A 23,737-nucleotide genomic window follows, 5' to 3' on the forward strand; every position below is an offset into this window, starting at 1 on the left:
TGATGGCTGTTATAATTCCTGATCTATCTCTTCACAACAACTTAGTGCCTCAAAGCACAGATTTCCTTCTGAGGGCCTCAGCCAGTGCTGTGATCCATCAGCCTCCTGCCTCAGTCCCATCCTGCCTGGCAGCTGACTTTCTGGAGGCCCCCGTGTTCCTCTCAGCCCCATTAGAGGCAGGCACCACGATCCCACTCCCCTGCTCTGTTCGGTGCACTCCAGCCCACAGGCACTGAGCTGGGGCCCACAGGGACCAGCCCCCAGGGCAGGTGCCTCCAGAGGCTATCACCACTCCCAGGCGAGCATGGAGGGCTCCTTGGCATCCTGCCCCTCCTCGGTAGCAGCAGGGAGGATGCCTTAGGGCCTCTGGGGGCGGAGCGTGTGGTCATGGATGAATATGGAGCCTGGAGCTCAGAGTAAATTTCACTGAAAACAGGAAACCACGAAGCTGCAATGTGTTCACTTGTAAGGGTCCAGAGAAGAAGAGCTCAAGGTCATGCAGGAGGAAGCTGGGGAGGAAGTGGGGTGGCTTTCTGCTCTGGGGCCTCCTCCCTCCCTCCCGCCCTCCCGCCACACAGCAACAGCCAGGCTTGGGGTCTGGCAGCCAAATTCTTAGAAATTATATCTGCCTGGAGGTCAGAAGCTGCGGGCTGGGCCAGGCCAGCCTCCCCCTAGGGCAGGAGCACTCTTTCTGAGCTGGGGGATGGGGGAGGTCTGGTCTGTGGGCTTTTCCTTCAATCCTAGGGGTAGCCCAGCTCAGCTCTGAGCAAGTGTCACCCTGCCCATCCCTGCCATGGGCCCCCAAGAGCTGTTAGAACAGCACCCTCTCTCTGTGGCAGCCTGCACTCAGTGTCCAGGCAACAGATGGGATAGAAGAGAGACCCCCAGGGACAAAGCAGGAACGAGGATTTTAGTGTCCTGGCCACTGGAGGTGTCCGTGCAGGCTCAAGGCCCAGGCCCACTCTTTCCTCAAGCCTTCCCCCTCCCAGTGTAGCAGGACACCCACACTGACCCATGCCCTTGGGCCTGACAGGGGAGTGTGGAAGCAATGCCGTGTATCCAGGGGGGCTCCCTGGTTCTAGCCGTAGGCCTGGGGGCTCACTGCCGCCGGAGAGCCTAGAGCTGCTCTCTTTCACCCCCAACTCCTGTCTCCCCCCTCCCCAGGCCATCCAGAGGGTTCTCCCTGCCTGCTGGGCCCTTATGCTGGCCTGAAGTCGGGGCTCTGCCACATAGGCTGCCGAGCTGAACGCCCTCCTCGGTGCAGTGCCTGGGCCCTACGCCACTCAAACTCACCCCTTCCCCTCTCGGACCCCCCACCCCCGCTTCCACCCCAGAGTGTATAGAGCCCCCCCCCCCCACTCCTCTCTGTGTTTTTAAAACCCTTTAATCAAAATTCCACAAAGGATTCCCTTGCATATGGTGTATAAAAACAAATCCGGGACATGCCCCGAAGCAGGAGTTGGAGCAGAGGGTCTAGAGCAGAGGGCCACAGACCCTTCTATGTACACACCCACCGACAGGGTCACTCTGCTGTAAAGACTTGACACAGATTAAATGGAATGGAAGACCAAAGACGGGGCAGGGGGGCGGGGGGGAGGAGGAGATGGGGGCTTCCCTGGGCCTCAGGCACCCCTGGAAGCAGAGCAGGGATTAAAACCCAGCTCCTACAGTCCATTCCCAGGGTTTGCACTTGTTGCCCGTGGAGTTTAATTGCACCTCCTCTTTCCACTGGAGGGAGGGTCACAGTTGGGGCAATACAGTATGTGGTCACCCTCTGTCCTGAGCACGCTGCGTGTGGAGGGGGGAGGGTGGGGGTGGATCCTCTCCACTCACCTTCCCAGCAGGCTCCACCTGCCCTCCCTCACCGCCCTCTGCAGCAGGTAGTGCAACCTCTGCCTGGCCCCCATTGCCCAAGATGCCAGCTGGCCCACAGGGGCCACTGTGCCCCAGGGTGCACTTCCTGTTTCGGGGACCCTGGCCAGTGAACTCTGGGGCCCAGAGGGCAGGCACTGGGAGCCCAGATTTGCTTAACCAGTGGACAGCTACTGGGAGAGGTTGCTGGTAGCAGACAGCTGGGAGAGGCTCCCGTGGCCCCAGGGGCAGGCAGGCAGGACCAGCCCCAGAGCTCCATGGTCACGGAGAGGGAGTCGGACCGATGAGCAGCCTCAGGCGAGATCAGGGCGCTGGCTCTACCGCACTGAGGGAGAGTCTTTCCACATCTTTTCCTGTGTCTCATGCCTGGGAGGATGGCACTGGATGGGGACAGGGGGCAGGGGGGAGAGGAGTTCTGTCCAGTGACCATCTTGTCCCATCTGGGCTGTTTGGTCACAAAGCTCATGTCCCAGGGAGAGAAGCTGCCATAGGCTGGAAACTCTTGAGCTTCTAGGATGTAGACCGTTTGGCATTTGTAGCTGGTGAAGTTCAGGTCTCTGGGGCGGGATCCCAGCACCCCACCATCCTTGAGACAGGGGCTGGGCAATCCAGCCCCTTCTCCCTTCTGCCATGTAGCACCCAGAGGAGTTGAGGGTCTGGCCATCAGAGGTATCTCAAAGAGTCTGGGCTCAGAGCAGGAGGGAGGAAACCAGGGCCAGGGCCACGGCTAAGGGACCACTCAGAGGGCCAGCTCTGCCTCCAAAGCACCTGCCCCAGGCCCCGCCACAGTTGCCCGCTGGCCCCAGCTGGTCTAGATGGCCTCAGAGTTTGGAGAGTCAGGCACGGGGTCTGCAAAAGAAAGGTGAAGTAGAATGAATGGGGGGGCTCTGCGGTCCTTCACCCACTAAACCCACACGGAGAGGCTATAAGGCCTCAGAAGGGGAGTGAGGCTGGTGCCCTGCAGGCCACGGGGAGGTCATGACCTTGCAGGCTGTTGTGCCCTGAGGGTGAGGGTTGTTGGGAAGCACTCACCGAGGGTTGGGAAGAAGACATCGCCAGGGCCTGGTGGAGACAGAGGAGTGCAGGGCTCAGAGAGCAGGTGCCGCCCGGACTCTGAAGGCTGCCGCTGCGCCATGTAGGACAGCGGAGACCTGGGTTTGGCCTCCGGCATGCCCTGGGAGGACAGGGAGACCTCAAAGCCGGGGTTTTCGACTCCTTGTGTGTTGTTGCTAGAAGAAGAGAGCTGGCTCAGTCAGTTGTGCTGCCCAGGTTTGGGCCTCTGCCCTCCTGCCTGCCCCACTCCTCTGCTTCCCTCCCCTCCCCTGCCTTCACACCTTAGGCCTCAGCACCCTCTTCCTGCAAGAAGGGAGGAGCCGGGGTCAGAAAAGGGCATGGCCTGCACTCTCCCAGCTCCCCTGAGCTCAGGGCTGCACCCTATTATTTGGCCATCCGCCCTGCGCGCAGCCGGGAAGCCTGGGGTCAGAGACACTTTGAGGACCCCAGATTCAGGAACCTGCGACAGGTTTCTCAGCTGATGGCATTAGGATCGAATGTCCCCACAGCTTGTCATAAGCTGCAGGGAGCAGTTCTCTCCCTCTTCCTGTTGGGGAGGGGGACCACCTACCCCCTGCCGCCAGCTCTGAGATCCCGGCAGGATCACTGGCAGGACTTCCTTTGACCTGTCTAGAAAATCATCCCTTTCAAACACCCAAGAGGAGCTCTGGGTTTGCTGGTAAAGTAACCGGGCCAAGTTCCTGAGTGGGGCTCATTCCTGAGGACACCCTCTGTGCCAGGCGCCCCGTCTGCTTCCTGCCCCGAACCCACCAACACACACTCCCCTGGCCACCGCATGCCCAGCCCGCTGCCCCACTCGGAGCCCCTGGCCAACCTCTGCCCCGGTGGCCCACGGCGGCCTGACCACTTTCTCCTTGGCGTGTTCTGCAGGGAGGGACCACGGCTCCAGGTGTGCCGTCCTCCTTTGCATGTTTCAGTGTCTGTGCCCAGTTCAGCTGCTTCCTCTTCCTCCCCCACCCTGGCCAGCTGCCCCCGAGGCCTGAAGGAAGGTGCTGGCCTCAGGCCCACAGTGTCAGAGCTCGGCCCGCTGGGCAAGGGGCGGCAGGGAGAGCACAGATATGTAGGCCTCAGTGCAGATGGCAGATGCTTTTCTAAAGCAGTTGTGCCTGGAGGCTGTACAGGGAGCCTTCTGCACAGCCCTCCTTCCTGACAGCTGACCCCGGGCCCGGGGAGGACCTGGGAGGCCATGTCTGTGTTCCGAGCCCTGTCCCAGGACACGTTATCAGCGCAGAGAGAGGGGCAAGGAGCCTGGGGAAGGAGAGTCAGTCCGGGCGAAGAGCGACCCCCCCTCCCTTCTGCATTAAGTCCAGCTGCGGTCTGAGTGTAGACATTGGCCGACAGAGCCGCAGGCCCAGGGAGAGGCAAGAAGAGAGAGAGCCTGCCAAGCTTGGAGTCGGGGCGGGGCGGCCACAGGAAGTTTTCTCGGGAAGATCTCCAGGGGCCTTACCTGTCCATCCGCACCAGCTCCTGGGCACCTGGGGACATACAGACAGAGAAGCTAGTCACAAAGGAGAGGCTTCCCTAGACAACATCCCTGCCCCCTCTGGCAGATGCCCTTTGAGGAAGGGGAGCAAGCCCAGGCTGGGCCACCCTCGCCCTGGATCCCCCTTCTGTTGGCTCGGGAGGCCCACATGACCGTGTGTATCCTGCAGGCCAGGCCTCAGTGAGGCCGGTGTTTTAACCAGTGCTAAATGAAACTCGGGCTGCATTTCACAAGTATAAGGGGCGGCATTTGTCACCAGGAGGCCAAAGGCAGCCAGTGCTTTCTCCTACGGCTTGATTAGGTGTTGTGAGACCATCCGGATTTAAGTATCAAGCAAAGGCCTGACTCCTGAATTTGCTGTTTCCTCTTTGGACATTTGCCACATTCTGGCCTGTCGCCATGATCTACTGAGTGGGAGGGCCGCGAGCTCAGTTCCTAATTGGAGGGTTCCTGGTCCTCTCTGGCCCGTCCTCCACATTGCCTAAAGGGTGGCTTTAGCAGTGACATCTCTTAGAGGAACCTTAGGGGCCTGAGACCCCATTACTTCTCAGCCATTCCGCCACTTTCTGCTCCTCCTCCAAGCTGCTGCCCCCCCTTGGGATTCCCCACCCCTAAACTAGCCACCAACCAGATGCAGTGGTCCTACTTCCCTCTTCCTTGCAGCTCCCCATACATTTCTCATTTGCAAGAGCTTTACCACGATCACTGTGGGGAAACATGGGTGGGAGGGGCACACACAGAACACACAGGAAGTTGCACAAAGGTTCCTAAAATCTCTGCTCTCGGCAGGAATCATGGCTACCGTTTAGCGGGTGGCTCTGTGCATCAGGATTCGTGCAGGTGCCCCGCGTTCCCTGGGCTCATCCTCTCTACCCCTTGGTGGGGGGGATTGCTGGCCCCACTTTAGAGCTGGGGAACCCAATCTCCATCTAAAACCGGATTGGTTTCCACACTCATCAGCCTCTGCAGCAGGCTGCCTGCCTCCGTGCTCCCAACCCTTTCTCTCTCTTCCTCCCTGAGGGTGGCTCGCTCCTGAGTATGCTCTCTGAGCCAGCGCCCTGCCCGCAGCAACCAACACACACTCCCTGTCCCCTCCCTCCCTGGCCTGCCACCCCACCCGGGCGCTTAACCTCTGTCCTGTGACTGAACTCCTGGCATTTCTCAGTGACTTCTGTTCCTATAATTCCTGCAGCAGCACTTCTCGCGAGGCTAGATGAAGAAATGACCCAAATCTCCCCTCCCTCTCCATTTCACACCTGGTTTCTCTCCCAGCATCTCTTGGGTCTGTCTCGAAGACTCTGATCCTACAATTCATTTTTTCTTCCTCTTTTTTTTTTTTAGAAGGGGTGAGCAGACTGGCCTCAAAAATACTTTTATTAGAAGATAAATTATTGACACCTTTTTGTTACTGCAATATTTAATTTGGGGATAAGGAGCTGTAAGAAGCCGCAGGTCACAGAATTGGGGTCTGTTTAGTTTCAGAGGATGCGTGCAGCACTGGGAGCTCTTTCCTGGGAAGCACCTCTTTCCTGGGAGCTGAGTGTGTCTCCCTCCTCGTCCCTTCCTCACCTCCGTGAAAACATTGCACCAATGAGCACAAGCTCATGGCAACTCCACGGTGATGACTCACCCTGCTTGAGCCCCTGGGTTCCTCTTTCTGCTCCAAGCCTTGACCTACCTGCCCCCACCCCACCCCCAACCTATGGCGGGTTTTGCAAAAGGAGTATGGATGTCCTGAGAATAAGGGAAAGGTGACCACAGCCCCTGAATGAGCCACTGTGGGGGCTCAGGAAAGAGGGCCATCCAGGTGTTACGGTCCAGTCAGAGGAAATCAGGTGTGAGCCAAAAGCCATCTGCCGACAGAGCTGCCCTCTCTCAGCTCTACCTTCTGCAGCTGGCCAGAGGGGAAGAAGCAGGGGAGGTGACGAAAGGGCCAGGGCAGAGGACTCCCCACCCTCCTGCTCCTGGAGGACTCGGGCTAGCCCAGGCTCAGGGGTGGGGTCAGAGGAAGGGCAAGGGGCACTGTACCACAGAGGAGGGTGAAACGGTGTTGGTGGCCATGACTTGAAGGCTGGCTCTACTGCTGACTCACCGTGAGCTTCCCTCGGCAAGTTACCGAACCTCTCTGTGCCTCAGTTTGCTCAGTTGCAAAGGAGGAACAATTGTAGGGCCAAGCTGTCTCATCATTATGAGAGGAGGTATATAACAAACTTGGCGGGGCGCCTGGGTGGCTCAGTCGTTAAGCATCTGCCTTCGGCTCAGGTCATGATCCCAGGGTCCTGGGATCGAGCCCCACATCGGGCTCCCTGCTTGGTGGGAAGCCTGCTTCTCCCTCTCCCACTCCCCCTGCTTGTGTTCCCTCTCTTGCTGTGTCTCTATCAAATAAATAAATAAAATCTTTAAAAAAAAAACTTGGCATAGGGCCCAGCACAGCAACCTTCCCAGGTAGGGGTTGGTGGCCAGCACGCTCATGCCGATGAGCATTCTGATGATGTGGTGGGATTACACTCCCTGGGAAAAGCATGAGTGGAAAGCTCTGGGCTTGAGGCCCAGCTCTGCCACTTACTAACTTATATACCATTCAGTTCATGATTTAACCCCGCTAGTAAGCTCAGGTTTCTCAGCCATATGCTGAAAGAACTGAACTAAGTTATCTCCAGGATCCCTTCCAGTTCTGATAATCCCAAGGTCATTTTTGTCCTGACAATTACAATGCTGGTTACAAGACAAGCCTACCCCTGCATTAAAGCAGGTCCTCAAAGGATCTCCAAGGGGCAGCATTTCTATAAACCAATTTGAACTACTCCATGTGATTATTCATTCATTCAACAGATATTTACTGAGGGCCGAGCCAGGACCCCTTGGGGCCGGTGGGCACTCAGGCCCCCCAAGTGGCACACCTGGGTCCCCTCCTCTCTCCACCATTGAACCTAGCTCCTTGCAGGGACTATAGCAGCTCCCATCTCTGCAACAGAGAGGAAATGTGCCTGCCTCTTGCCTTTGCTAATCCCAGGCGCTGAGCTGGGGCCTGGGGCAGATCGCTCGCACCCTCACCCACCCCAGGCAGGCGGGGATACTCACGGCGGTTGGAGGCCACCTGCCTTTGCTTGTAGACCAGGAGCAGGATGAGGGGAAGGCAGAGGATGCCCACGATGCAGGCGCCTGTAGCCAGAGCAGCCGCTGTGATGCCTATTAAGGGCAGAGAGACAGCCATGGTGAGACTGCATTCCCTCTGCTTCTCCTGAGGGGATACTGGAGCCCAGAGAGGAAAGGTCTGGGCAGGCAGAGGGGCCCAGCTTTACCCAGGCCCTACAGCCAGACCCTCAGTGACCTGCAGAGGGACAGAAGGCCTAGGGATCCCCTTTCAAAGAGCGTCCCATGCCTCTTCCCCAAGTGGGCCCAGAGCACACAGAAATGAGGCCAGGCGGCTCCAGGGAAGAGAGAGAAGGGTCTTCCTCCCAGCCCCCTGGGGACAGCTCAACTGCCCCAGGCCACGGGTTGTTCCCAGAAAAGGAGGGAAAGCAGGTCCTTCACAGACCCCGTGCCATGAAGTTCAAGGTCAAAAGGAACCCAGGTGGTGAAAAGCGTTTGGAAATACATAGCGGTGATGGTTGCACCACACGGTGAGCAGAATTAATGCCGCATTTAAAAGTGGTTGGAATGGCAAATTTTATGCTATATACGTTGTACCACAATAAGAAGAAGAAAAAACATCAAAATGAACAAAAGCCCCACTCCTCCTGAGAGACCCCCTTAGCTCTGGACACAGCTTCTGGAAGGGATCTCACACATACAAGTCACGGGGCAGGCGGCAGGGGGACACGTGGGGGAGAACTAGAAACATGTGAATCCTTATCTTAACGTTTTAAAATTTTAAACTTTCTAAATTACAATATAGATAGATAGATAAGTTAAAATATATTCCAGAGTTTCCTCCCCCTGCTGCTCCTCCTCCCCAGGGCACCCTGCAAAGAGGCAATCACTGTCCACACTTTTCTCGCGTGCGGCCCAGATTTGTCCCCTGCGTACACAGCATACAGGTGCTTTTCATGAGGATCGCTCTTCCCAGTTAGCGTGGCTTGGACAGCTCTGGTTGGCACAGAGCTCTACCTCGTTCTGCCTAGGGCTTTATCGCAGGGCTCACCCCAGAATTTATTGAAACAGTCCCCCATTGGTGGACATGCAGATCGCTTCCGTTTTTCCGCATAACTAATAACGTAGCCGTGAACTCCTTGTGTGTGCATCTTCACTCGCTTGGGCAAGTACCTCTGTATGTAAACTCCCAGCGGTGAAAGTGCTGAGCCAAAGAGTATGTGCGTTTTCTTCTAGGCTGTTGTCTAATTGGTAAAGGTTGTACCGCTTTACCATCCCGCCAACAACATGAGAGGCCTGACTTATTTCAGCCCATCTGCTGACACCAGGAGTTTAGCTGGGATGGAACCACAACCAGCGTAAACGCGTTTCCTTCCCGATTTCAGCCCTTCCCCAAATACGAAATACAGGCTGGGATGCCTTGTCACGGCGGCATCAATGTGGCCCTGGGGAGCTTGGGGAAGGTGGGGGGGCTGTGGTCTCAGTGTTGCCTTCACACTCTTCATTTGGGAATAAAGGCTGTTTTTATCTCATTGTATTGCTAAACAACCTGATGGTGTAAATAAGCTTTCCGGGGCTTTGTTCATACCACGGAAGAGAACAAACTGTTTACTGGCACTTTAGACCTACCCACTGGTACAGAACAGTTGCTATGCTAATCACAAAGCAAGTTCGAGTCCACATTAAAGCAGGTTCCCTGCAGATCTCAGCAAGGCTGCATTTTGACGTGGAATAGTGAAAGGACAGTGTCATTCTATAATTCAGACGTTTGAGGATTTCTAACTCCCCGTCATAGGATCTTCTTGTGGGCATTGAGAAGGGGGTTGCAAAATGCTCTATTCTAGTCGTCAAACCAGGGCTCCAGACTGCTACTAAGCCACATTCAGTGAGGTTAGGTGCTCACTCGCTGTGTCTCCCTGTCCCCCTCCCGGCCTGACTCCTGTCCCCAGGCAGAGATTCCCCTCTGCAGCCCCTCCAGGGGATCAGGACTTGGTTTCCTTACAACCTGGGCTGAGAGTTGAGGCTGGGACAGGGAGGCAGGAGTTTGGGGACAGTTTTGTGGGCCCACCTGCCCTAGAAGCTACGGGCTCTTCTGCAAAGCCCAGCCTTGCCACAGGTCCCCGCCGCCTCCCGCAGGTGTGGCCAGTACCTGGGGAGGTGGGGGTGGGGGGTCCTGCTTGGTAGCCATCCAGAGCCAGGCTCACTGGGAAGGCGATCAGGTGCTGGCAGAGACAGCTGCCAGGCCAGCTCTGAGAACTGTGCCAGGCCCTTACACAGCAGGCTGGGATGGGAGCTCCCCGCAACGCTAACCTGCTCAGCAGTGCACCCTTGTCTAGAGCCTGCCAGTACCCAGTGGGTGGGTGGGTAGGTAGGTAGGTACGAGAGGGGAGGAGGGAGTTCGGTCAGGCTGCCTGGTTCCCCCAGGAGGGGTTGGATGAAAGCAAACCAAACATCCTGCTGTGTAGGGGGATAGGGAGGTTGCTTTGCAGGAGGTAGGCTGCCCAGCCCCCTTCCCTGGGCTCCGTGACAAAACCACAGCCCCTCAGCAATTGGGGGCTCTTGGGGACCAATTTTCTCAGCCTCTCTCCCTTCCTCCCGCCTCCCCCAACCTCAGACTGACTTGGGCTTTCAGGTGATTTCCTAGGCCGGCCACCCTCTTCCTTCCCAAAGAGATCTTTAGAAGACAGGGCTGCAGGTAGAACAGAAAAGCTCCCAGCTGCTTGGCTGGAAGCATCACTAGCCAATCAGGTACCAAGGCTGGCTGTGGGGCACCTGTCTTAGAGAGAGCAGGGATTGCAGTCTTTCCAAAGGTCAGCAGCACTGAGGGCAGTCCCTAGCGGCCCGCCCTGAGGCCCACTAAGCACAGGGGTCACCAGGCAAATGTTTCTAAACCATTAGAAAACAGATGTGTGTCCACTGTCTATTGCCATCTACTTGCCATCCTGTCATGGCCCACATGGTACGTCATCTCTTCCTTTTTTTCTTTTTTTCTTTTTTGGCCAACATTTTAAAATTGAGAGTTTCTGTAAAATCTGGGCTTCTGACTTTGCTGGAAAATGGAGTGGCTCTGGCAGCCCCGGGCCCCCCTCCAAGCACACAGCTGTTGGAGCTGCCCTTACAGGCCGGCAGCTGGCTGTTCACCACAGTCTCCACCCCTCCCCACTGTCTGCCTCCCCAGGTCCCTGGCTTCGGGGGCATTGGAGTTTTTGATCCCTGATTCAGCCTCTTGGATAACACGGATTGCCTCCCTGTTAGTGGGGAAGGGACACACGTGCTCCCGTTTCTCACTGGACCCATGATCCCTAGAGAATGGAAGTGTTGGCCCCAACCCCCACACCCCACCCAAAAGGATAGCTGGGTTTCTTTTCATCAGACGCCATGCCCTCCTTAGTGACAAGACTCCACCACAGCTGTAGTCTCCAGACCTCCAGAACGAAGAGTCTGGGAAGGGGTTGGGACTTCAGAGGTCACCAGAGTCATCATGCTGCCCTCAACAGCTAGGATAGAAGTAAACACATCCCTTTGGCCCTTGGGGAACCAGGTCACTGTGGACAGTAGCTCAGGGAAGCAGGGACCAGAGTGAGGCTGCACATCCCTGGAGAGGGAGGCTAACGTGAAAACCTGAGAGTAGAGGTGCCCAGCGAAGGAAGCCTGACCCACTCTTGACAATCAAGTTCAAAGTTCTGCCTCAGCCTCGGATTCTGACCAGCCAGACTCCCAGGCTTCCCCAGGCGACTTCTGTTTCCTTAATTCCAGCAGCTACTTCTCTAAGCTGGGTCTTAATCAGGAGAAATGAACCAAATCTCTGTTCCCTCTCTATTTTGTATCTGGTTTCTTCATTGTTCCCCACTGGCATCTCTCATCACTGTCCCCAGGACTTTAATTCATACAACTGATTTTCAGAAAACTGGTGTTGAGAGAGGGGAGGGCAGCCCGGCTCCCGGGCAGGGTTTGTGACTGAGAATCAGGCGCTCTGGCTGAGAGATGGGGAGCAGTCCCTGCACCTGTCTGCACCTTGGTTTCCCCACCAGAGACGTGTGCACAGTGGCAGAGGTGATGGCCTCTAAGGGAGCTCTGGGAGCCCCTGGAGGAAGAAGGGGGACTGGAGGGTTGCTCAGAGTGGAAGGAGCAACGGGGAAGTGAACGCTCGTGGGCCCCGCCAGGTGAGGCTCCCCCCATCGTGGATGCCTGTGCACACGGCCGTCCACCCTCACCAGGGAGCTGCCGCTGGAGGAAGTGAGGACAGCAGTGGCCTGGTGCCGAGGCGACACGTCAGGTTTGCGATGTGCAGGGACAGGGGCTTGAACCAAAGAGTTCCTTAGTTCCATGCGGGTCTGGCTCAGTCCGAAATGTGTGTTCTAATTTTATTCCTGGCTAAGCTGTTTGTTGGTTCACAAAAGAGTAGTTGGAGTAGAAAGTCACCACAACCTTTGAGCTGGGCTGGGGCTGGGGCTGTAGGTTTAACTGTCCTGTCCCTGCCTTCGGTCTTTGTGCGCGTCCTCCTGGAGGGCAGGGGGGGGAGGTCTGCACTCTTGTATCTCCAGGGCCTGGGCAGGGGCTGGTCCATACTAGATGCCCAGGAAATACTGATGGATAGAAGGCTCTGGAAGCCAAGACCCTCTCCTCTCCAAAGAATGGGGCACCCCTGAGACGTCTCCCCTTTGCCTGCTGCCTCCAAGCTGCCGGGCATTCTGCCCTGGCCTCTGAGTGCCCAGACATCCCTCAGAGCAGTGCCCCCCTCTTCCTCTGCAGGATGCCTCCCAGGGCAAACACCAGGGGGCTGACTGCCACCCACCCACCGCCCTATGCATTCCTCAAGCTGGGAAGAAGGTGAAGTGAGCACAACCCAGCTGTGTGAATTTGGGCAAGTTATGTCACCTCTCTGGGCTTCTGTGTCCATGTGTAGAAAGTGAAGATGTGCTGCCTACTTCAGAGGGTTCTTGTCAGAATCCACGGAGATACCAGTACTTGCGAGGACTTAGCACAGTGCCTGGCATGCAGGAAGAGCTCTAGGAAAGGTAGTTCTCTTCCCCTTCCTGAGTCTCTCCGTCCTCTCTCCCCCATGCACAGAACAAGGACTGCAGCCCAATGGTTGTGGGGAAGGGGGACGTGAAAGGGAGAGGCAATAGCAGAGGAGGAAGAATGGGGGTTCGGTGGGCTTGGGGTGATGAGGTCAGAGTTCAGAGTGGGGCCTGGATCCAAGAAGAGGGCAGAGGAGAACAGAGAACCCAGAAGGGCCAAAAGGGCGGTCCCTTACTTTCACTCTCCCTGGGTGAAGGTGGGTACGCGATGCACCGGGTTGACGCTGCTTTGTCTGTGGGAGCAAAGGGAAGGGGCGTTAGGTGGGCCTGAGGCCGAGGAGGCTTGTCGCAGCTAGCATACGGGTACACACAGACGCAGCTTCTCACTGCAAGCCTGGGTGTGCCCGGCGCACTCTCACGCCTCCCCCGCAGGCGTGTGGATACCTGCTGGCACCCACTCATCTACCCAGCCTACTGCCCCTCACACTCTCACCCAGACACACACACACAGATACATACATATACATATTTCCCAACAAGCGTTCACCAGCTCACACCCCAGGTCACATATCACGGCCACCATAGTGTCATGAGCAATACCTCCCAGGTTTGTACACTCTCTCTTACTAGACAGAACCACACACACCCCCCTCACCATCACACCCCACTGACCAGAGAGATTTATACGCAGCCCCACACCCCGTGGCCACCCCATCTCACCACACATGTCCCTGGCATGTCCGTGTCCCCCATCTGGGACCACACACCCTCCCAGCACAGAATCACACCACGGTCACACCATCCAGTACTCAGCACCACAGCCCTGGAGTCACACGGTTCTCTCTGCCTCCCCTTCCAGACGGGCGCGTGCACCATCCCCACGGCGACGGCACCCCCGCGCCGTCCCATACGGGAGGCCCTCACCTGTCTGCACCTGCAGCTCCATGGCACCGTGGACCCTCTGCTCCGAGTGGTGGTGCCTGATCTCCACCACCAGACAGCAGTAGAGGCCGCTGTCCATGGGGGTCAGGTTGCGCATGGTGATGGAGAAGTTGCCGTGGTGGTCGGAGACCGATTCCAGCCCGTAGCGCTGGGCCAGGTCCTGGCTGGTGTTGGCCTGGTGGCCGCTGTGGTGCAGGTGAAGGTCCTGGAACGTGAGGTTGCGGATGGGCCGGCGCTCCGAGCAGACCTGCACTTCGCCCCGCGAGCTGCGATACCATGTCTTGTAGTAGGTCACGTCATGCCCTTTGGCCATGGGGCCCATGATCCTGCAGGTGAGGGTGACGTTCTGGCCCTCAGAACACACGTACAGGGAATATGGCGTGGCGACCTTGAAGGCTGCCACCAGACCTATTTAGAGAGACAAGAGACGGTCACCTGCCTGAGCCAGAACCACTCCCAGTTCCCCCAGAGTGAGGAAGAACCCTGGCCTGGCGCTCTGAAGATGTGGGTTCCTCAGTCATAGGCTCCGGGCTAGTCAGCTGACCCCCCGGGCCTCAGCTTCTTCATTAGCTCCTGAATCTGACTCCATCCCGGGCTGCGTGGGAGGAGGAGCTTCTCCAAGTGAGGGACTCCCCTGACCCCAGGGACACTAGACGAGGTGTAGGAGAGACTCTGGGCAGGCGGCGGACTGGGCCCAGCCGGTGTGTCTGTCTCCCCGCTGCTGCAGACCCTGTGGCTCTGCCCACAACTGGCCCCTGGCACCTCCAGCCCCACACCCCATGCCGTCCGGGGGGGGGAGGCAGGATGAGGAGCACAAAGGCGATTCGGGAAGAGCAGCCCTTTTCCCTTGGCCAGCCTTCTGGGGCCATTAGCCCCTTGGGCCCTTCCCACTCGTAGGGCTAGCCATGCCGTCCCACCTCCTCATCGGTGAGCACTAATGGAGCACCTCTGTGTGCAAGGCCTGCACCAGGTGCTACGTCTCACCTGGATGCTGAGCACATGGCCTCCCCTTGGGAGCTTATGGCCTAGCTGGGTAGACGAAGCATGCCTTCCTGACAAAGTAAGACCACAGGCTAAAGGGTGGACTGGTTCCAGTCTACAGGGCACTTGGAGGAGGGAAGACATAGCCGTCCTGGGGATGGTCAGGAGACTTCTCAAAGGAGCGAGTGTCTTTGGGGTTGATGGACAGATAGAACTTCAGCAAGTAGACGGGGTGCTCTGGGCCAGGTGGTGAGGAAGCAGGAAAACCCAAGGTGTCTCGGAGCCAGGACCAGGGAAATCATGAGAGATCGCCTCATCCATGTACCTGCTGCCACCCAGTCTTCTTAGAAATATTTCCTAGTTCATTTTGTTTTCAATAAGCAAACGAAGCCATCCCCTGGCCCTCTTTACCCTACCCCAACCCCCCAGCACCTAACCATGTTGATCCCCACAAGCACTGCAATGCATGGTTGCGAGAGGACAGAGCGAGGGAAAGCTGAGAACACTAGATGCGAGTTCTAATGCCCTCTACAGACACAGGGAAGATAACTATGGTTATTATATATTAGCGGTATTTGAATTTTAATTGGCATTTCAGAGGCTGTCGTAAGTCAGGGAAGGAGAGTTGGGAAATGTGTACAGAATCCAAACCAGCACGTCTCTTTGACTGCCACTGCCTGAATCAAGATAATGCCACTTCCTCCTGCGGGCACCCCCTTCCCTGCCTTCAGAGCCTGGGACCCACCAGCAGAGCTGAAAACTTTGCTTGGTCAAGAGTAAGGCAGCCTGGTGTAGCTTTGGAACCGGACCAGCCCGCACTGGAGTCCAATAGCTGGGAGTCATTTAGACTCTGAGCCTCAGACTCCTCACTGTCAAACAGAAATGAAAACATCTACCTGCCAGAGTTGAGGCAAGGACCACAAATACTTCACATGAAGGGCTCTGAAAGTGCTTTGCTAGTAGGTGGTGCTTGCTACGTGGAAGCCACACAGCTCTCTCGATCATTTGGGCAAGTCCGGGAACATTTCCTAGGAGTGAAAATAGTTGTGCAGAGTACAATGGAGAAGCCAGCTTCAAACTCTTTCCCACTAAGGTGTGAATGACTGACAACAGCTTGGGATCCAATTTTGGAGTGCCTGCATATTTAAAGCAGTGTGTGGGGAATTAGCAAAGTCATGGCCCCGAAGAATATGTCTGCATGGTAGTGTGTTAGGCCCCTAGAAAGTAAGGAAGACACACACACACACACACACACACACACACCAGATCCTTCCATTCACTCCACCCACATGTGAGAGGGAGCCATGTCTGGGAGCCCCAGATCTATGGAAAATCTTTGCCAAGGTGAGCAGAGATTTCACAACTGCCTGGCAAGATGCTGGTCTCCTTTTCAGGCAGAAATGTAGAGGCCCGGAAGGGGAAAGTGATTTCCCTAAAGTGCCACAGAGGGAGGGTATGAACTCAGAACCTGGAGCATGGGGGGTTTCAGGTAAAGCCAGATCTAGTTAGAACTAGAAGAAGGAAGAGCAGGTATCCTGTGCTATGCTAACTCCTTTAGGGGCATGTCTAGCAACCTTATAAGGTCGGTGTTGTTTTTATTCCTGTTTCACTGAGGACAAAACGTGAGGCAAAGAGACGCTAAATAATTCACTGAAGATCACAGTAGTGACTTCGACTCCCCCTCACGGGCCTGTGTGACGGCCATGGCCACAGAACTATGTGTGCCAGTAAATGGGGGGCGGGGGGCTAGCCAGGGAAAGGACCCTCGCAGACACTCCCAGGAAGACCGAAAACCCGCCCAGAGAGCAGACCGAGGAGCTGTCTGCCTTGCGCTGCCCCTTTCCCCTGCGGGCTGCAGCTAGGGGCAGCTATTACATGGCACTATGTGTCAGGGAGCACAGAGTTGCCTGGACAGCACTGGGGAGAGATATTCAGCCCTAGAGGCTGAAAACCCACAGTAGGACACAGAATTGGGGCTGAGAATGGGGGTGGGGGGCAAGGGGAGGGGAGCATTGCTCAATCCCCAACACCCTACACACCCTAGAGGACCTCTTCCCTTTTTAGAAAAAGGAGAAGCTTGCAGTAGGATTCAGGTTTGGGGGATGGGGGACACTGTTCGATTTCAGCAAAAGGGCCAGATAGCAGTGGACCAAGAGTTCCCAGGGTCTTGTCCTGGTGGGGGGTTCAGGGTTGGGGGGGTGGGAACATCCCCTTTGTTGTGTCTAAGACTCAAGCCAGGTCAAAACCCAGGACAGCCTGATGCTCAAAGGCACAGAGTTGGGGAAAATAATGCACCCCCCCCATGCCACCCACAACTGCACATGCACACGTGTTATCGGGGATATATATATAGCACAGCTGGGTTTATAATTATTTGGCAGGAGGATGTTGCTTATTGTCAGGAGCAGATCCTTTTGGACACCTGGGTCATTGTCAGAGACTGGGGAGAGGGTGGGGAGGAAAGCCCTCGGCTCCAGGGTGGCCGAGAACATGTGGGACAGGAAAATGACCCTGGGCCTGGGCCTGAGCCTGTGCCCAGGCGGGAACCATCCAGTCATTGTGCTGCTCTTGGGGCCCAGCCCCACTCCAGCCCCACCTGTCACCGGGTAAGGAGGCAGAAGCCCCTGGAGGAATATTGCTAGGAACCTGGAAAATTCCAGGTCTCAGGATTAAAACCTTGGTCTGAGGGATCCCTGGGCCCCAGTCCCCACTTAGCCACGTCCTTGCTGTTTGCCCTTGAGCAGGTCCCATCCTTCTCTCTGCCTCCTTCTCTTCATCTCAAGAGACTCCCCATGTTCCTAGGCCCTTCCAGCTCTGAGGGCTTGGGGCAGTAGGAAGGGGCTGTATTTCCTTAGGGCAGGGAAGGGGGCAAGAAATGGGCCACCTCTTATGTGTCAGGACTTGCTTACCAATTTGTACTCCTCTCACTTAATATCCCCTGATGTAGGTATTATCATCCCCATTTTAAAGATGAGTTAACAGACCCAGAAGTCAAGCGACTTAGCCAAGACCACCCAACCCTATGTGGCTGAGCTGAAACTCACACCTTGGACACACCAGCACAGCAGGAAGGAAGAGCACCCCCTAACTCCTGAGGCGGGTGGGGCTGACATCTCAGCCTCCAGCACCGGGGAGAATGAACTGACCCCAAGCTGACTGCAACTTCCAGCCAGTCATCCTTGCTCAGCCTCAGACCTAAACTGAAAACACCATTCCTTCATTCCACAAATATTTACCGAGGTCCTACCCGTGAACCAGGCCCAGGGCAGAGAGGCCGTGAGGGTGCAGAGTTCCCTAAGCGATGGCCGCTCAGAATTTAGTCCTGCTCCTGCCGCTTTCCAGCTGGGGGACCCTCAGCCAAAGGTGGGCTCAGCCCCTTGTAGAAGCTTCTGTTCCAGTACTGGGGAGAGGGGCTCTTGTCTGGCTCCGTCTTGGGATGTTAGTTGTCATGATTCACCTCGTTCCACCCAGCAGGCACCTCGTGAAACCCTGTGGGTGTGCACGGGATGGGTGTGTGTGTGGGTGTGGAGAGGCCTGTGTGTTTTCCTTGACGGGGCATAAGTTTAACCCACGGTTGCCAAGGCAACACCCCAGCCTTTGGAGGTGGGGCCCCAGCTTGATGAGTCTGGCCTGGGAGGCCCCACCCAAACAGCTGAACTCTGTCCAGCTGCTGCTAGGGGTTGTAAGTAAACAGTCCAACAGTCCCTGATCTGCTGCTCTTGCTGGCCCAGGGCTAGATGCAAAAGGCCAGGACCTCACCCTTGGAAGGAGCGCCAAACAGACATGGAACTGGTCTCCAGCTCCCTGCCAGGCCCCATCCCCCAGGATAGTCCGGGGAGGGTGCAGGGAAAGCCTCCGTTCTGTCTTTATCAAGCTGCAGAGCACAGAGGGAAACAGAGTCAAGGACCAATCCGGACTGAGTCTGCCAGCGCTGAGGTCCAGGAAGCACCCCCGGCATGGGGGGCGGAGCCAGCAGGTCAGCTCCTGGGGTCTGTGGCCAGCAAGGACAAAGGGCATCTCAGATGTGTTTATTGATACCTGCCCCCGCAGGAAGTGTCCATTCACATCAGACCAGGGAGTCTGGGAAGGGGAAGCCAGGCTCTATTGGAGGAAGCGGCGCTTCCAGCACCTTGGGAAAGCATCCACGCATCCGGGGCTGGAGGCTGTTGGCCAGCACGCCTCCCTGGAGAGGGCCTGGGCAGCTGGCCAGGCGCCCCGCCAATGGATGCTTCTCTGGATGCCTCCTTCCCAGACTCGCCCAGGCCCTCCATGAGGAGGACTGTGTGCAGCCCCGAATACCAGCTCTGGCCAGCTTCCCTCAAGGGTCTGGGCTGTGAGGACTTCCTAAGGTTCAGCTTCCAGTTCCTGGGCCCTGCCCTCGGTGCAGGCAGCCCGTAGTAACCGACACAGTAGAGGTGACTTGGGACTGACCAGAGGGCCCACGTCCTTCCTGCAGATGGACAGCAGGCCTGGCCAATGAGGGCTCAGCTTGCTGTGAGCTCTCTCCCCATCACCCCGTGGTTATTGGGATAGCTAGTTGGCCCCAACATAAGAGAGGACCCAGCTGGAGCTACTCTATTTACTTGGACACTGTATTTATTTGAGGAAGGCAGCAGGGGCTGGGAGAATTGGGGGCCGGAAGAAGCTCAGAGAGGCCCTCTGACCCTGCCCTGACCTCTTAGGATGGGGACCACTGCTCTCTTTTCCTCTGGGAGAGCTGATCTGTCCCCTGCCACCAGCTAGCGCTCTTCACGGTGGTGAGTTGGCTTCTGCAGTGATGGGGGAGGGGCCGACAGCGACTATAACACGGACAATTTTAGTTTTATGGCATTAAATGCCATCGAATCACATAGAAGGTTATTCCCCTCCTTTTTTTTTTTTTTTAACAAGGGACAGCAGGTTTCAGGCTCAGAGCCTTCCCCAGGCTATACTAGAATGTATTACCCTTATTTGGTTTTCTTATTGTGCACTTGTATGGTTTTGTTCTATTTATGGCAATGATACTGGCTTTCCATTGGTGCCGGTGATAGAAAGTTTCCTTTTAAAATCTATTTACTGGGCGCCTGGGTGGCTCAGTTGGTTAAGCGACTGCCTTCGGCTCAGGTCATGATCCTGGAGTCCCGGGATCGAGTCCCGCATCGGGCTCCCTGCTCAGCGGGGAGTCTGCTTCTCCCTCCCCCGCTCCCCCCTCTTGTGCTCTTTCTCTCTCTCACTCTCTCTCTCAAATAAATAAATAAAATCTTTAAAAAAAAATAAAATAAAATCTATTTACTTAAGTAAAAGAATGAATCCATTTGAGGGAAAAAATAAGTACATATGATAGGCAGATGCTGCTGCAGAAATCCCAAAGGTAATGAGCAGAAGGCTGACGCTCAGGGAGCTCTATTCTGGAACTGCCCTTCAGAAGGGGGCAGTCAGCCTCCCTGAAACCATGTCCCCCAGGCTGCCCGTGGCTCAGAGAGAATGTGCGTTCAGTGTCCCCCAGGGAGAGAATAGCCTCTGCTATTCACTATTCCCTATTCAACCCCAGGTCCCCACGGGAAATAGCATCCTATGCAGAACATTTAAAGGACGGGGTCTGCTCGGGCCGAAGCGCAGCAAGTTCATTACTGAATGACAGATGTGCGTAACAGCCACGGCCTTTCTCTCTGGCAACGGGCAGCCAAAGCAACTAGACGAAATATAAAGATCAGTTGCAAGAAAGATCCCAGTTAGACCAGCAAACCCTGAGCTGGGCTTGCCTTGAAGTTGCAAAGTCCCCCATCTCTGGGGAACTTGAAGAGAATCCACAGGCGCCTCCATGGACATTTCACACTTTAAGTGCCTATAGGGGCTGACAGGTGGCCAGACCTCCAGGATTCTTCAAGTCCAGTCCTAGGGAAATCAGTCCATGCCTTCCCACACCCTGGGCTCTCCACCGGGCTCTGTAGGCACCAAGGAACTTGGAGGGCCAATGGCACGTGGCCACAGAAAGCCAAGAAACAGCTTAACGCTACACATCATTCACCAGGTTCCAGGCACGGTGCTGAGGTTGTGCACGGACTCTTCACTGAAGCCCCCTGAGGGAGGGGCCGTCATCATCCCCATTGTAGATGCTGAGTAACTTGCCCAAAGCCACAGCCGTAAATGGCCATCTTGGGATTTGAACCTAGAGCTCACTGACTCCCAAGACCAGACTGTTGAGTGAAAGGACTGTATGGGAAGCATGCAAGGCACACAGCCCCAGATCCCTTGCTTCACCATTCCCATACAGAGTGCCATCAGGAAGGCCTTGGGCCTGCCAGTGCTGCTGCTAAGGGGACCCAGGGGTCCCTCAGAAAGCTGCACTGCCAATCCCAGGTTCACCCCACCCAGGTGAAGGCAGACTGCTCCTGGATGAGTAGCTGGCCTAAAACTGGGGGGCCTCCAGCTCAGTATGTGGGGCTTAGTCAGTGCTGGTTGGCCAGATGGGTACCAAGGAGTCCTTCCTTCCTTCTCTCCCTTGATCTGCTGAAGCCTAAGACCCGTATATGTATGCATATAGGGAGGTGGCCTCTTTGAGCTTCCCACCACTGTCCCTCCCACCTGAGCCACCACTCCTAGGGAGGTCAGGCCCCGGCAGGGAACCTTTGCCCTGCTTGGGGGGGACACAGGAACAACCAGCCCAGCTGGGCGAGGGACTCCCTGGTATTGCTGGGCATCCCTAGCATTGGGTAGATGCCCCCTCACGCCTGTGGGCTGGCCTCCAGGGCCACCCCAGGGGCTCTGGACGGAAGACAGTGGATTTCCTAAGAGCTGACCTTCGCTGCGTCAGAGGCTTGCACCATTGGGTTACTCAACAAGGCCCTGCAGTCCTGTTTACCATGAAGGGGATGATGGGGTCTCCCCTCCCTAGCCTCAGTGCACTTCCATGTGCTAGTCCCAGAGTCTGGGCCTCCTGGGTCAGCCTATAAGGCCATGGTGAGGACAAGAACTTTCTCGGGCCCTAGGAGTGCATATAGGGGAGGAAGAGTCTCTGCCACCCTTGGGGTCTGCTGGGGCCTGGCTCTGTTAGGTGCATCCCTCCATTCATCTCACCCTGAGTCAGGCCCAGGAAAGGCGCGTCTTCAGTTGACTGGGCTCCTGAGCACCAACTCACCACCACCATTCTCCTTGGTGCTGAGCCAGCCTCAGGAGCTTAGAAAACAGACCTGCACCAGCCACCTCCATCTCACCTTCCCAGACATGAAGCCTTTGACCTTGAGCAATCCTGCCCAAGGCAACCCACCTCAGCAGGCCGGCGAGTCTTTCCAACTCACAGACCCTCCTGACAGTGCCTGCAACCAGGCTTCCCGTCTGTTAGCCCCTTGTTACACATTGTCCTGGGCAGTGGGAATGTTCATTAGCATGCCCATATTACAGTTAAGAATACTGAGTCCCAGAGTAGTTCAAAGCCAAGAGAATGCTTCTGACCCCCTTCAGTAGAAAGCTGCTTAGAGCCCTAATCATCTCCCTGAGCTGGGCCCGGGAAGAGCTGGTCCTGTGGAGTGCCACACTTTGTGAGTAGCCGAGACCTCTAGGGGTGACGGCCTCTGGCTATGTAGACGATATGGAGCGAGGGCTCTGAGCCTCTCTGTTACCAGCTACTCTGCAAGGCGGCTTCCTACACCTCAGTTCTCTAGAGCTCAGTTTCCCAAATTGGGGCTGAACAGAGAGCAGCCCGGCCAGGGGAGGGCAGGGGAAGGGGTAAGAAAGCAGAAGGGCCCCTTGGGGTCACTTGAGGAGAAAGGGGCAAGGCAGGTGCTCTGTGGTGGGGGCGGTGCTGGCCTTCCTGCCTGCCACCGTCCCCTGCCCTTTCTGGAAACCATGTCCTGCCATGAAGCATGGCCTTGGTGCCGAGACCGCCTCCCCCATCCTGCGAGAATCCAGGCCAGGACCAGGCAGCTCTGTGTGTGGGGTGTGGGCTTTCTCCTCCTTATCAGAGGCCAGACTCCCCGAGCACTGAGATAACATGCTGCCTGCAAGCACCCACTTTGTTTCTGGTATATTCCATTTTCTCTCAACTCCCTTCTCTTGCTCCTACCCTGTGCTCCCCCTCCTTTCTTCTCCTGACCCGCCCACTGGGTCCTTGTGCCAAGCGCCCCACCTTCCTCTTGCCTCCCTGACTCCCTGCATGACTCAAGCTTTCCCTGGGCCCTCCCCACAAAGTTCACAGGCTGCCTGCTGGCCCCCTCTTCCCTTGAAATCCAGCTGATCCAGTGCCGGGCACCAAGAACCGGGGGCCAGGCTATGGGTACCCCGACCTCTGCCCTACCCCTGCTCCCCGGCCTGCCCTGGGAGCCCCTGTGTCCTAGCCAGGATTCCACTTGGAGTTGTGACAGTCTTGACTTTGGAAGAAGAAAGTGGCGCCTCCCTGGTGTAGGATTTCTGAGCATGAGCTGAGGAAACTGAGACCAGAAAGATGCCATAAATTATTCTGGGACCAAGACGGGGTTCATGGCTGAGCCAGGAAAGTGGCCCACATTCTCCCCAGGACCCCACACCAGTCCCTGAGCTCCAGCCTTGCTAGGATGCCGGGAATCAGCTGACCACTCAACTCTCAGCCGCCAGACCCTCAGGATAAGGACCAGGTGGCGCCCACATCTGCGAGTGCACCCGTGCCCCCCAAGGTTCAACCAGGAGTGTCACCAGGGAGCAGGACACAGAGAGTACCACACCCCCTGCGCCCAGTGAGACCCTGGAGCCCTGAGGCGGGCGGTGCAGGGAGATGCCCCAGGTGTCAAAAGCCCGTGGCGTCCACCAGAAAATGCTGGGCTGTCCCCACCATGTCCATCTCCTCTCTGCAGCAGCTGCTTCTGCGCGGGGCTCTCTGGGCAGGGAAGGGTCAGGCCGGCAGCAGCTTGGGCGGCTGTCAGAGCATGCAGACGTGCTGCTGCCCAGCCAGGGCACTTGGCAGGGACCCGCTGGCCCCTGCAGCGAGGTCCCAGCAAGTAGGAAACAGGGCAGGCGGAAGGAGCGCCCCCCCCCCCCCCCCGCGGCCCCCTCCCCAGTCGTGTTGTCCCGGTGCGCCTCCCCACCGACTCCTGCCCACCTTACCTCGGGAGGCAGCCAGGAAGAGAGCGAGGAGCACAGGCCCCCAGTGCCGGCCACCGGCCTCCGGGACCAGGGGAACGCCCATGTCACCGTCGGGCGGCGGCGTCTGGAGCCCCGGGGCCCGGAGCGGGACCGCGGGCACGCAGGGGGAGCGCCTGGTGCTCCGGGAGCGGGAGCGGCAGCACACAGCTGGCCGGAAAACCTCCGGTGGAGTGAGTGC

The 23,737-nt window shown here is 56.9% G+C and overlaps 2 protein-coding genes across 3 annotated transcripts in view; one reads left to right on the forward strand and one right to left on the reverse strand.

Annotated features, from left to right (window-relative positions):
* The window catches only part of CDH23 (cadherin related 23), a 365,329-nt gene that overhangs the window by 300,252 nt on the left and 41,340 nt on the right, over positions 1–23,737 (forward strand). The gene's annotated exons all lie outside the window — the stretch shown is intronic.
* VSIR (V-set immunoregulatory receptor) lies at positions 1,367–23,724 on the reverse strand. Its single transcript, XM_021699650.1, has 7 exons — positions 23,521–23,724; positions 13,468–13,893; positions 12,780–12,836; positions 7,511–7,618; positions 4,394–4,421; positions 2,905–3,101; positions 1,367–2,721 (listed from the first exon to the last, which is right to left on the reverse strand). The coding sequence occupies exons 1-7, from the start codon at positions 23,600–23,602 to the stop codon at positions 2,684–2,686; spliced, it is 936 nt and encodes a 311-aa protein (XP_021555325.1). The 5' UTR covers positions 23,603–23,724; the 3' UTR covers positions 1,367–2,683.

This window comes from Neomonachus schauinslandi, chromosome 6 (assembly GCF_002201575.2).
Source record: "Neomonachus schauinslandi chromosome 6, ASM220157v2, whole genome shotgun sequence".
In the NCBI taxonomy this organism is placed as follows: Eukaryota; Metazoa; Chordata; class Mammalia; order Carnivora; family Phocidae; genus Neomonachus; species Neomonachus schauinslandi.